The sequence below is a fragment of the Zingiber officinale genome, chromosome 3B, assembly GCF_018446385.1.
Source record: "Zingiber officinale cultivar Zhangliang chromosome 3B, Zo_v1.1, whole genome shotgun sequence".
In the NCBI taxonomy this organism is placed as follows: domain Eukaryota; kingdom Viridiplantae; phylum Streptophyta; class Magnoliopsida; order Zingiberales; family Zingiberaceae; genus Zingiber; species Zingiber officinale.
Genome location: NC_055991.1, coordinates 52,520,844 through 52,534,610, shown reverse-complemented (window position 1 = coordinate 52,534,610; position 13,767 = coordinate 52,520,844). Strand labels below are relative to the sequence as shown.

Genomic DNA, 13,767 nt, shown 5'->3' with positions numbered 1-13,767 from the left:
TGCAGTGAAATTTTCTTTTATAATTTTAATTTTTGATATTTTTTAATGAAAAAAAAAAAGAAACGTGGGTGCGCCCACTTAAACTGCGACAAAGTGATGCTAAATTTAAGATTTAAGAAGCAGTTTTGTTTCCATCCATATTAATTACTCGCCAAAACATGTCAGTGCCCATTCTCCAGTGTTCACGACTCACGAAGAAAGAAGGTGGTCGTGTTCCATTTTCGAATGCGTTCCCTTCTAGATATATATGTTACATTCTTTTATATTCTATATTTTTTTTTCTCATGATGTAGCAATCTGGATTGCGAGATACACATGACTACCACTGCCTCTAAAATATAAATATAGTTTAGTGCTTCCTATATAATAAATTAATATTATTTACAATATAAATTAGTTTAATAAACGGTAAATAAATTCACACGTCTCCCTCACAACGGCAGTTTTATCCATCACTCATCCCATTTATTCACCCCAAACTTCCCTCGTTCACTCACCCCAAGTGTTTTTTTACTGTCGGCCCGAACGAGATGAAAAAATAAATAAGGATGACTAGTAATTTTAAGATAGGAGGAATTTTATTTTAAAAGATTAATTATTGAATGCGAACTCAATCCCTATTCTTAATTTACCTCTCAGCACCAACTCAACTATTCCCGTGGACAACGAGATTTATTTATTTTCGTTCGTCCGTTTATTTAATTCATCGAACATATTTGCTCTGATTTTATTCCCCAGCTCTGTTCTCGATTTCTCTGTGTGCTTCGCGATGGCTAATGCAAACATAGTTTGCTCCATGTGCGGCGATGTCGGGTTCGCCGATAAGCTCTTCCTCTGCTCCCGCTGCAACCACCGATTCCAGCACTCATACTGCACCAACTACTACGAGGAGGCCACCTTTGCCGCCCCCGCCGTCTGCGACTGGTGCATCAACGAAAGTAAGAGCACGAGTGAATCAAAGCGTGGCTCCTCCATCCTCTGTTCAAAGAAGCTGCTGACGGCCAGCAGAGGTCACTCTACCGGTAGCAGTGGCGAAGGCTCCGGCGACGACCGAAAGGTTAAGCAAGGCCGTTTCCGGGAGGAAACCCGCGGCCGCGTCAAGTCCGACGTCACCAGTACTGCTTCTTCCAAGCCCACAGGCCGCAGGTACAAGCTTCTCAAGGATGTCCTATGCTGATCATATGAACAGAGCTTTGCTAATTAGTACATATATGTATAGCATAGTCTGCAGTGCGTGTGTATAGCTAGTTGATCATCATAAAATGTTAATTAATTTGCTATATGTTCAAGTAGTGGTATAACATATATAATAGTTTAATGGGGGCAAAGGCACTTGCAATGGATGCGATTTTGAGAAAAAAAAATAATGATGGGAAAGGGGAAGATCACATAAATGGTTGCTAATTAAGTTATGAGATGGGAAGAAGAGAGTTGTGGCAGTGTCCCTCGTGTTCGCCCCAGTGCAAGGGCTGGTGTACTCTACTATGGATCACGTAGCAAAAACAGACTGGGATCCTAATCGGATATCTAATTAATAAACAGGGGACACTTGACTCATAATTCAATATGTGGTTAAGGGCTACTTCGACGCTGCTGCTGCACAGAGAAATACGGGCTTGATGGTACAACGCAGCAGCAGCAGCAGCAGCAGCAGCACAGATAAATACGTGCTTAATTGAACAACGCAGATCAGTGACTTACGAGTCGATGGAGTTCCTTGCTTGGCACGTAATGATTAATTTCAGATATTGCTTCAAATCGGTGTCGCGAGAGTGGATGGTGCGTGAATGGCATAAAGAGCTAGTATTGCTTACAAGGAGACATTAAAATGGAGTGGGTAACACGTGCATGCATTGTGGGTGATCTCGTACATTCAGCTCTTGGCACTGTCATGTAGGAAAGTACACGTGTCCAAGTCCGTAGGGTACGCTTCGACACAAGTGTGGACAGGTGGAACATAATTAGTGCACCACGTGCATCTGCTTCTGAATCTGATTTTTGCATAAAGTTGGTCGGTGGTCTGTCCCCGTATATATTATATAATATATATATATATATCGACAATTTCTTAGGAATCGTATCTAGAATTTTCGAAAATCTAAAAAGACATTATTGTTTTTTTTATCAAACGCTCGTCTCATTCGTATTTTACTCGTTCCATCAACAGCTTACCTCATTTTTAAATATTTGAGTCATAATTTTAAAAATAATTTTTTAATTTGAAGACATGAAGTAACATTTGGGCACATGGTTACCTTATTTATTTCTATTTCTCGCATAACTGTTCTTCCACAATAACACGTATTCTAGTGGGGTTTCAACAAAGAAAAATTTTCGTGGCAGGAAGACTAGACCTTAAAAGGTGATTTAAATTTTCGGTACCACTAAAACTATGAAGATTGAACGCGCAAAGACCGAGTGTTCTTCCAAGAAGGTTGATCAAGGTTTCAGGCACAGATCTTTCAACAACTTTTCTCATGGATTATGGATATGTTATACCAGATGTAATTGTTATTTATTTGTTTATTTATATCTATTAAAATATAAAACATTATTTTTGGATTTTTTTTTCGTTAGTTGATATGTAGTTGAGATTTTTTTGCAAAGTTAATATTGTAAATACAATCATCGGATGGTAAATGATTATTTTTCTTATATAAGATATTATATGGGCAATAGAGGGAGGTTTATCTAGTACGAGATCAACTGTCAGGGTAGAGATTAAAGTTAAGGTGGTCAATGTCCAGATGTCAAAGGGTCAAACGGAGGACAATTCCAATGGTCGATCGGGCGGTTTGACCCCAACCGCAGGAGATGGGTCCAAGCCGACCTCCATTTCTACACGGGATGATACGCAAGATAGCCGACGCTCAATACGGAATAGCAAGATACCGAGAGAGTCCGCATAGTGTTGGGACTTTCGGGCCGCAAAAACTGCTTTTTTCGTTGCGGAAACCCTAAAGTCTTGCCATGGATCCGTGCGAAGACATATAAAAAATTTACATGTACATGTTTCCTATCCTAGATCTATACTAGATCTACAAGAAAGTGAGTATACCTTTGAAGCGAAGCCCTTCGCAAATCCCGCTCGTCCAAGGTTCTTCGGATCTCAAGTGTACACATCTCTAAAAGTATCCACACGAACAAGAGATGGAGAGGAAACCTTAGAGTGTGCTTGCACCCCAAGGAGTCTCGGCAAGGATAAAAGGGAGAGCAAGAAAGAAGAGAGGAGGAAGAAGATGATGCCTTAAATGAAAAACAATTCATTCCATCACTAAAAGTGGCCGACCACTTCAATGAGGTTTGTAGCCTCCATGGAATCTCAAGAGTCAAGACTCTTGGTTTCCCTCATGAGGTGGCATGCCATGAAATTGCCTTGATGATGTGGCACATCATCATTGGTCAGCTCTATGCCAAGTCACAATGACATGGCATTTGGTCAAGTCAAGGTCAAGTCAAACTTGACGTTTCATCTTTCCTCTCAAGTCATGTCAAACTTAACTTAAATTCTCCCATGGTTGATCAAATCTAACCATTGATTCAAGCCAATTTGATTTAATGAATCTCTATTCATTAAACTAAATTAATTTAATGAGTCATAATCTAAATTAGACTCATTGGACACATGAATTAAATTGAGTCCAACTCAATTAGTTTAATTTGGATTACTCTTGATCCAATTTGGTTCATCACATGGACCTAATCCTCTTGGTTCATCATATGAACCTAATCTCCATCTAATTGCCCTTTGTGTGTGACCCTATAGGTTCTTGTAACGTTGGCAATGTTCCTAAACCTATTTAAAAACATAAATAATGAGCGGTATCTATCAACACATCATTACTACCCAAGTTACAAGAATGTTGAGATCCAACATCACCTTGTGACTACTAATTGTGACCCTCACAATATATGATAATGTTCTTCTATCCTTGACATCTAGATTAATTAAATTGAGGCATAGACCGTGTCATCCTCTAATCAATCTATATCTTGAACTACAAGTAGACTCACTCTAATCAAATGAGCTCAATATCTTATATTGACTCATTTAGGCATGACCATGCACTTAGTGGTCTCACTCTATCAAGAATGATGATGTCACTCCCATCATATAGGAGGGATATATCCCATCTACATCACTCACATTCGTCCCCATAATTTGTTACATATCCAGTAATCGCCTTTATAGTCCACCCAATTACGGGTGACATTTGACGAAGCCTGTTGGGAATTTCTGTAACGCCCGAAAATTCTCAAACTTATTTAGAAATATTCTATAATTTTTCTGAAATTTTAGAGTATTTTTATGGAATTTTTAGAGAAACGGAAGTAGCAAAAATAAATAGAAAACGAAAATAGCCTACGCGGGAATTGAACCCGAGACCTATGGGTCCTACGACTTATGGATAGCTTTAGTAACCAAGTGAACCCAGCAGAGTCGTGCTAAAGGAAAAGGGAATCAATTAAATTTATATTAGAGTTGAGTGAAATTACCCACTTAATATAAATAGGGAATTAATAAGTGAAGAGTTATTTTGGAACGTGACTTTTCCTTCTTCTCACCCTAGCCACGCCGCTCCCTTTCCCCTCTCCTTCTCTCGGCTCCAACCACAAGAACCAACCTAGGGTTCCTTTCCTAGGGCTTCAAGGACACCTTCCGGCGACGACTCCGGCACGAGGACGTTTCTCTCCGCGAAAAGAACGCGTGGACGCAAGAGAATCGTCGAGAAGATCGTCTCCTCCGGAAATCTAGCGATTAGAATCGTAAGAAAATCCGAACAGGAGGTAAGAAACCCCTCACCTGCAGTATAAGTAGCTCTCGTGTGAATTTCATGTATTAGTTTAATAATATGTAGACTATCGACACAAAGGATGCGAATTAGCGCATACCAAGTGTTCGATTTAAATTGTTTAGCACAGAAAAATGCAACTTAGGCATTTTAGTGGCTTAGATAAATGCAATAGAAGCATTTCATATCTTATTGAGTCTTGCTCCAGCTTTTACAGGACCAGATGTCCAATGGGTGGGCTCCCACAGTCGCCTCTAGGTTTAGATAACCGAGTTCTGGGTTTAAACAACCTAGTAAAAGCAAGACAAGAATTTATTAGTTTATGTTCAGTATTTTACTTTCTCAGTGGAACTGTACTGGATTAGATATCCATTGGGTTGGACTCCCATAGTCGTCCCTAGGTTCAGCTAACCTAGTAACCCTACTAAATTCGGGACTTGCAAACCCGGGTCTAGTTAGGGATGCGCGCACAGCAAAGTACAGTTGTCGGGCCCAAACAGCAGCTTGATTATTATTTTAATCTACTTGTGAATATAGTTTTCAAACATCACAAAATAGTTATGTGAATCAATACAGCTTTAGTATCAGTTTAGTACTAGCTTAGCTCAGATTTTGTATCAGTTTAGTTTCAATTGATACAACATGATAGATTATGATTAGCATTCATTGCCATGATCAGTTTCGATTTCCATGTGTTGTATGTCATGCCATGTTTAGCATATTCAGTATGTTCTTTTCAAATAGCATGTTTTCAAAGCATAAATAACATCGTATGCATGTTTTTGTGAGGTAGATGGTTTCTTACTAAGCTCTCAAGCTTACAGATATTATTTTCCTTATACTGCAGATAAAGGTAAAGGGAAGATGGACTAGTGGAGGCTGGAGGTCAATGCAGTGATGAAGATGTGTGTGGATGGAACTTGGAACAAAGATCTTAGGGATTTTAGCAAGTTTAACTACTAGAACTTTGTTATTTTAGTTTTTGCCGTTCAGTTTGCTTAAATGTTATGAATTAGTGGATTATTCACCATGACATGTGTAGAATGCTAGACAATTGATGTTAGGAGGCATTTCATTTAGTTTAGAATTGATATAGGTGATTTTGGCACGAAACAGTGCTGAAATCAGACTTCTGTACGAAATCAGAAACCCCAATCGATCGGTCGATCGATTGGAGGCTTCTCAATCGATCAGCCGATCGATTGAGAAGTTCGTACCGCGAACAGTAGGCCTCTGGATCGATCAGCCCATCGATCTAGCAAATTCTATCGCGAACAGAAGGCTCTGGGATCGATCACTGGATCGATTGGCCAGTCTGGATCGATCAGCCGATCGATCCAGAATATTGGCCGAGCACAGTAGCGTGCTGGATCGATCACTAGATCGATCCAACCTAAGCCCCACATACAGTAGCTACCTGGATCGATCAATGGATCGATCCGGCCATTCCAATCGATCCGTGGATCGATTGGGAGGCTTGATATCAGCAAGAAACTCTTAGTTAAGTTCCTTGACCATTGGGGGATGTAATATATGTCATGAATAGTTTAGATTACACCCCTTAGCACATGTAGAACTAAGAAATGATAATAGTTTAGTAAAATTTTAATTAGTACAGCTTCCGCACTTACTTGCCTTCCCCTGAAAGCATCCATCTCTCGGAAGTTGGTGTCAAATAAATGGTTTAATAGAGTGCTCTTCCCTGTTAACCAAAAAAAAAAAAGAAAATGAAGACCATTCATCAATAATTACTGAATTTAACAAGTAAAAAAATTATATTGCTGCAAAAGCATATCCAAAAGGCAACAAAAATAGAGAAATATAGATATCTATTTTATAGAAAAAATTCAGGACTCCCTTAAGACCATATATCTTATATAAAGGAAGTAAAGATGAAGAACAAAAAAACATTTCCAAATGTTTGAAAGTGAATAGTTCTTTAACAGTAAGCAATCCACAAAAGCAAATGAGTTATATGCTATTTCAACATTGAGAAGCAATTGGAAAAGCAATAGTAACACTGAGGTTAGCGGCATAATTCATATAGATGAATAAAAGTAAAAGTTGAAATTAAAAGGTATTAGTTAGGTAACATGGTCCAACACTGACTCAATCACAGAACTTACAATACAGTATAGTAAAATGGACAATGATAAACAGTGAATACCTAATATATTTCACTACAATTATTCTTGATCATCTTCTAGGCAGCCAATTTAACCAAATTAAAATTAGTATTTGGAATGAACATATTCAAATATTATTGTCTCCCACATTTATATAATCCAAGACTAAAAAATATAACAAGAACAACCAATATGAATCAGGGATACCAATTATGTTCCAAAACAAGAATGCATAGAGAAAACAATGTTGGTCATGAATTTAATATCATGTACTTCGAATACTTATTATTTTTTTCAGAATAATTCTTAGTCTTGTGAGCATCACTTGCTATTCCAAAACCCAAGCAATCACATAGAAACAAATATGAACAATAATACATATGCACAAGTTAACTTTATTTCCTATAAAATTCTATGCTACTTGCCCCATATTTCCATATTTATAGGAAACAAAGCAATGATAGAAAAAGGTAATTATCTTGATCAATATTATTTTTTTTATTGAATTGACTTCATTACACAACAAGGAAGAAGTAATATCTCCAACTACTCCAGTCTTTATAAGGGTAAAGAATTGAAAAATGTGGTAATCTCTGACTCAGGTTGAATACCTCTAAAGTTCAAAATGTGAGATACCTTATAATAAACATAGCCTTCAAGCACATAAAATATGAAAATAGAATTCAAGAAACTCAAAGACATACCACTACTTTGTGGACCCATGATGAAACTACAGTATAGGATAATCCATGCTCTGTCAACTTCACTGACTTCATAATGTGTTCAAGATCCATGACATTGAATACACCATCTCCGTCAATTAGTTGGATAGAGCAACATTCATTAGCCATTTCTGCTTAAAAAAATAAGAAAATAGTAATTGATGTGAGGTCAAAGACAATCCTTTAACCGACACAATAGGCATTTCAATTGAATTATTGCATTATGGAAGTGAAGTAATAATCCTCTAATATGGCAGACATAATAGATTACTCATATCACACGCCAATGCATATAACTTATCATACAACTATACTTCAACCTGCAAAGAACAAGGAGGAATCCAACCACAGTAAACCTAAAGAAAGAACAACTGGTTTTTGAGCAATGTAATGTAGAGATCACAAGAGTACCCAATAGAATTCGGCAAACAATGAATTCATAGAGATAGAACACAAACTGCTTGATGAATTTATACATACCTTCATAATCTAACCTCTGCAACAATGGAGTTTAGCTTTACAGATACACAATCAAGAGAAAGAAGAAACTTACTTTAAAAATAGTTGCATGTCTAGACCAGGGTAACTGATTTCGATGGTAGGAGAATGTCCAAGAGTGGAAAAGATGTTGAGGCAATCGACGAAGAGCCCCACGATCATGCCGAACCATGGTTATCCTTTCGTTGCATACTAGTATGCAGGAAACAACTGCTGAGAAACAAAGCCACCATTTTAATCCCAGTAAACATCAAAGTTTACACCAAAAGATGCAAATTTTAATTTGTTTTTCATCGATTAGGGTACTTCACGTTTTAAGTACACCCTGGCCAGAAGGCACCCAAACTCCTCCATAATGATGACGAGTTCGTGTTCAGAGATCTCGACCACTACATCCTCATGGGGAAGCAGGTAAGATGAAACCCTAATGAGTAAGCAGAGGAAAGAGGCGAAGGGAGACATGAACCTGATGACACTTCCACCAGACAAAAGAGAGAGCATCGACCATGCCCTAAACGCAGTCAAGCTAGCAAACAAGGTTCGGCGAGTCCCCGTCACTAGTGCGTGTTCCGGTGAACAAACTCACCACCTTCCTCCACCTCCTCTCCACTTAACAATTCATGGAGAGGGGTTCGTCGGAGAGGTGTTGAATGAAGATGCTTAGGGTTTCGGCAGTAGGAGCATGAAGAGATCGTATGGGGAGAGGTAAATAAAAATGGATAAGAAGGGTTCAGGAAGGCTATGGCGGAAAACACAGCGCCAAAAATTTTTCGAAGAGAAGGAAAAACACCGAAAGAATAAAGTCAAAGACAACGGTTTTAATAAACCATTGTCTTTGATTATATAAAACAATATAAAAACACAACTGCTTACAAAACTGTTGTTGTAGCCCCTAAAAAAGTGATTAAAGATAATGGTTTTAGATAACCGTTGTAAAATACGTTGTTGATTTTAAAAAAAATTTGCTCGATGACAACGATTTTCACAAAACTATTGTCTTTTATATTTTATGAGATCTCAAAGACAACGGTTTTATCTTAAACCATTATCTTTTACTAAATTTATAACAGTTTCTTCTAAAACCATTGTCTTTGTGGTGTTGTTGTTTAACATTTTTGTTGTAGTGCTCGATGAAATCTGATGAGCTATCGATTGAATAAACTTATCAGTCAATGAATCCCTATGTTTCCTTTTCTCCTTCGATCTGATCTGATCTCATCTTTGATTTACAGATGATCCATCAATTGAACATACTTATCAGTCAACAAAACCCAATGCTTCCTTTTCTCCATTTATCTAATCTCATCTCATCTCAATGACATCTTTGATCCATCGATAGATCCATATGTTTCGTCGATAGAAATCAATGTTTCCTTTTCTCCTTGATAATATCTCTAATTCATTGATATATCCATATGATCCATCTACAAAAGCTTATTTTTTGAGGATCCATTCATTGAACTTATTTTCCTATCAACAAAACACCTATAAAGTAATGTTAGAATAAATATAGTATTTATCCTATAAAATAAAGTTAGAATAGATATATGTATGATAAAGTCTTAACTAGAATTTTAGTCTGATCTCTGTTGGATTGAGATGCACATGAGGGGGGAGGGGGGAGGGGGGGGGGGAGTGAATCGCATGATATTTTAAAGAACTTCTCTTTTTGTTTTGAAAAGTGAGTACATAGGGGAATTAAAATACAGAAACAAAAAAAGCCAAAACACAAGTACACAAGAAGTTTACTTAGTTCGGAGACTTCGGTGACTCATACTCCAAGACCTAGGTCCCACGGACCTATTAATGGGTAATTTACTAAAGACCTCTTTTAGAACCGCTGAAAGAGGGGATCGATAAAAAAAGATAGGAACAAGTGTGACATGCTACACTTTCCTTTTCTATAGAAATTAAGTACAAGATTAAATTTTCATTACCCAACAATTTTGGAGGATGATCAGCTTAGGATTAGTGTTGGATAGCTCCTCAACAGTAGTTAAATGTAGTAACATCATAGTAGAGCAATAACAGGAAGCCAGATCAATCGAAATGTCAATCGGACGCATAAAAACTTGTAAAAGAGTTGATGTTAAAGCCTTGGTTGAATGCCTCTTTTATAAGGGATGGAAGGTGCCTTACATAGAATTAAAGGCGCCTTCAATGCTAAAACTCAGTCCCATAACAAATGGCTCCTTATCGTCAATGAAGTCTCTACCGTATCCGACCTAAGGTGCCTTCCATAAACAGGACTCAAGGCGTCTTCCGTCTCTTGGAAGGCACCTCAGATATTGTTCACCAGAGGCCTTTTGTGCTCCCTTTGCTATGAAAAATATGTTAGTCTAACATAAAAATATTTAAGTTGCAAAACAATATTAGCACAATTATAATATAATTAATTTATTACTTTGACCCTGTTCTCCAGACCAGGATCTAGTTAGGGTCTCAATTTAGATTTTTAAAATAGACTTAAATTGGATCGACGTCTACTGTCTCCTCAAACGGGATGCATCCTAATTAAGTCACTCTCCTCTTGTGACTTACCTTCACTTTCCAACTTGCAGTCTATTGACTAGTCTCTCAACCCACCAGGTCTTCTCACCAATTGTTAGGTCCATAAACCCAATAGGACTTAGCTCAGTTGTCAGGCCCCGCGGACCCAGCTAGACTTATCGCCAAATATCAAGTCAACCCTTGACCTATCTAGGCTTCATACCAACTATTAGGTCCTCAGACCTAGATGAGTTTCATCTTGATGTCAAGTCCCCTAAACTCATCAATCCTTGCACACTCGGTAAATGGATTAGATTACAAAATTACATAATGTAACTCACTTATCATTCATCAAAAATTCAGTTTGACCATTTGTACAAATTGTACCAATAATTCTTCTCTTTTTGATACAATGATAACCTGGATTAAAGTTGGGTAAAACATGTGGATAAAAACAATGCGTAGAATAACTTAATACGCATAAGTCTATTCTTTGTTTCTTCTCTTGATCATCTATTCTTTTTCAAACTTAAGCACATTCTTTTTCTAACTTAATCCCCTACTCTCCCCCTTTGGCATTCATAAAAAAAAGTGCAAAATAGAATTCATAAGTGTACCAATTTATGGAAAAAGTGATAAAACTTTAAGAATAAGCATGACAAGTAATAAAACTTTCAAAGTAATCACAAAAACTTACAGGCTTATTGAAGGGAGGAGTTAATAAAAATTTTCAAAAGTGTTTTGAAATAAATTTTCATACTTTTCAAATGGTTTTCAACATTTTGAAAATTAAATTTACAAAAAAAACAAACCATTTGAAAAACTAAAATTTTCAAGAATGTTACACACTATTTTTCAAGATAGATTTCAAAACACTTGTTTTTTTAAAAAATAATTTATTATAAAATAATTTCAATTGTTCAAGGCAACTTTTGAAAAGTTTTGCAAATTATCTTTCCAAAATGTTTTTGAAAGTAGTTCAAAGAATTTGTGTAAGCACAATAATTTTGGAAATATTTATAAAATAGTTGTCAAACAAAATATTTAAAAGGTTTTTCAAAGATATTTTTGTTGGGATTTTCGAGCCGCAAAAACCGCTTTTGCATTGCGGAAACCCCGAAATCCCATGCCACCGGATCCATGCGAATATTAAAATTTTACATGTACAGGTTTTCTAATCCTAGATCTACTTTAGATCTACATGTTTAGGAGTTTATACCTTTGATGCGAAGCCCTTCGCTTATCCCGCTCGTCCAAGGTTCGGAGGATCTCGAGTGTGTTCAAGTGTACACACCTCTAGTAGTATCCACACGAACAAGAAGTGATTCTCAAACCACTCTAGATGGAGAAGAGACCACTACAAGTGTTCTAGCACTCTCAAGAGCTCTCGGATGGGATTGGAAGAAGAAAGGAGAGAAAAAGAAGAAGAGGATTCTCATACACTTCTCTAAACTCTCTACTTACCCTTTCTTCTTGGATTAAACTCACTCACCATCACCCACCTTGTTTGGAACTCTTGGCCAAGAATAGAGATGAGAAGAAGAAGAAGCTAAGGAGGAAGAAGACAACAACCAATAAATCAAAAATCAATGCCAATGAATCCTATATTCATTTGGCCGACCACACATGGAATGCCAAGGGTCTTTGGATCTTGCCATTCCATGCCTCTAGCTCTCCCTTGATGATGTGGAGATGATGTGGCAAGGATGTATTGGTTAGCCATGCCATGTAGGATGAGTCAACCTTCACCAAGTGGCATTTCATCAAGTCAAACTTGATGTTTCAACTTCCAATTTGGTCAAGTCAAAATTGACCACTTCTCTTCCTTGTTGAGTTAAATCCAACCTTTGATTCAAGTCAATTTCAATTTAATGAATCTCAATTCATTAATATAAATTGACTCAATGAATCAACCTTAAATTAGACTCATTCAACAATTGAATCCAATTGAGTCTAACTCAATAAGTCTAATTTGGATTACTCTTAATCCAATTTTGGTTCATCATATGAACCTAATCCAATTGGTTCATCATATGAACCTAATCTCCATCCACTTGTTCTTTGTGTGTGGTCCAATAGGTTCTTGTAACGTTGGCAATGCTCCTAAACCCATTTAGAAGCATAAGTAATGAGCGGTATCTAGCAACACATCATTACTACCCAAGTTATAAGAATGTTGAGATCCAACATCACCTTGTGACTACTAATTGTGACTCTTCACAATATATGACAAGTGTCCTTCTATCCTTGACATCTAGGTTGATCAATTTGAGGCATAGACGGTGTCATCCTATGATCAATCTAAATCTTGAACTCCAAGTAGACTCACTACAATCAAATGAACTTAATATCTCATATTGACTCATTTGGGCATGGCCATGCACTTAGTGATCTCGCTCTATCAAGAATAACGATGTCACTCTCATTATATAGGAGGGATAGATCCCATCTACATCACTCACATCCCTCCGCATAATTTGTTATATACCCAGTAATCGCCTTTATAGTCCACTTAGTAACGGGTGACGTTTGACGAAGCCAAAGTATGCAACTCCTTATGTAGGGAACCATGGTGACTTCAGGTCCAAGGACTAATAGTCATACTAATATAGCCACATGAGAAAGTATATGACACTCATATAACGATACATGATACTTTCTCATGGCGGGTCATTCAGTATAGATTCTCTAATGCATACCCATGTGCCAACTTGATATCTCTATATCCATTACTTGTGAGATCAAGTCATCGAGTTGACCTACATGCTAGTCTCATCGCATTTACATTGTCCCTGAATGTTAATACTTGACTAGGAATGATTAAGAGTAGTGCTCTTTATATCATCTCACAATTGATTCAACCAATCGATTGATATAGGTAAGATCCTTCTACTCAAGGATGCTATTATACTTAGTTATTTGGCACCAATACAAGTAAGTATAATAAACAAAAAAAATGCCTTTATATACATAGGAATATGATACAATGAGTCCATACAACAATCATCATATGATTGGCTCTAGGGCTCTAACTAACAATTTTTCAATGTGAAAAGATAACCTTTGTATAAAACTTTTCAAAAACTTTCTAAATTGTTTTTCAAAAATATCTTTCAAAATATTTTTTAAAGTATGTTT

At 37.0% G+C, this 13,767-nt stretch overlaps 1 protein-coding gene across 1 annotated transcript; it reads left to right on the top strand.

The window, feature by feature from the left end:
• The first annotated feature begins 582 nt into the window (after nucleotides 1-582).
• LOC121968289 lies at nucleotides 583-1,282 on the top strand. Its single transcript, XM_042518725.1, has one exon. It carries the CDS (start codon nucleotides 770-772, stop codon nucleotides 1,175-1,177), a length of 408 nt encoding a protein of 135 aa, XP_042374659.1. The 5' UTR covers nucleotides 583-769; the 3' UTR covers nucleotides 1,178-1,282.
• The last annotated feature ends 12,485 nt before the right edge of the window (nucleotides 1,283-13,767 follow it).

Excerpts from the sequence above, each read along its gene's own strand:
- LOC121968289 (XM_042518725.1), top strand. The coding sequence starts at position 770 with ATGGCTAATGCAAACATAGTTTGCTCCATGTGCGGCGATGTCGGGTTC.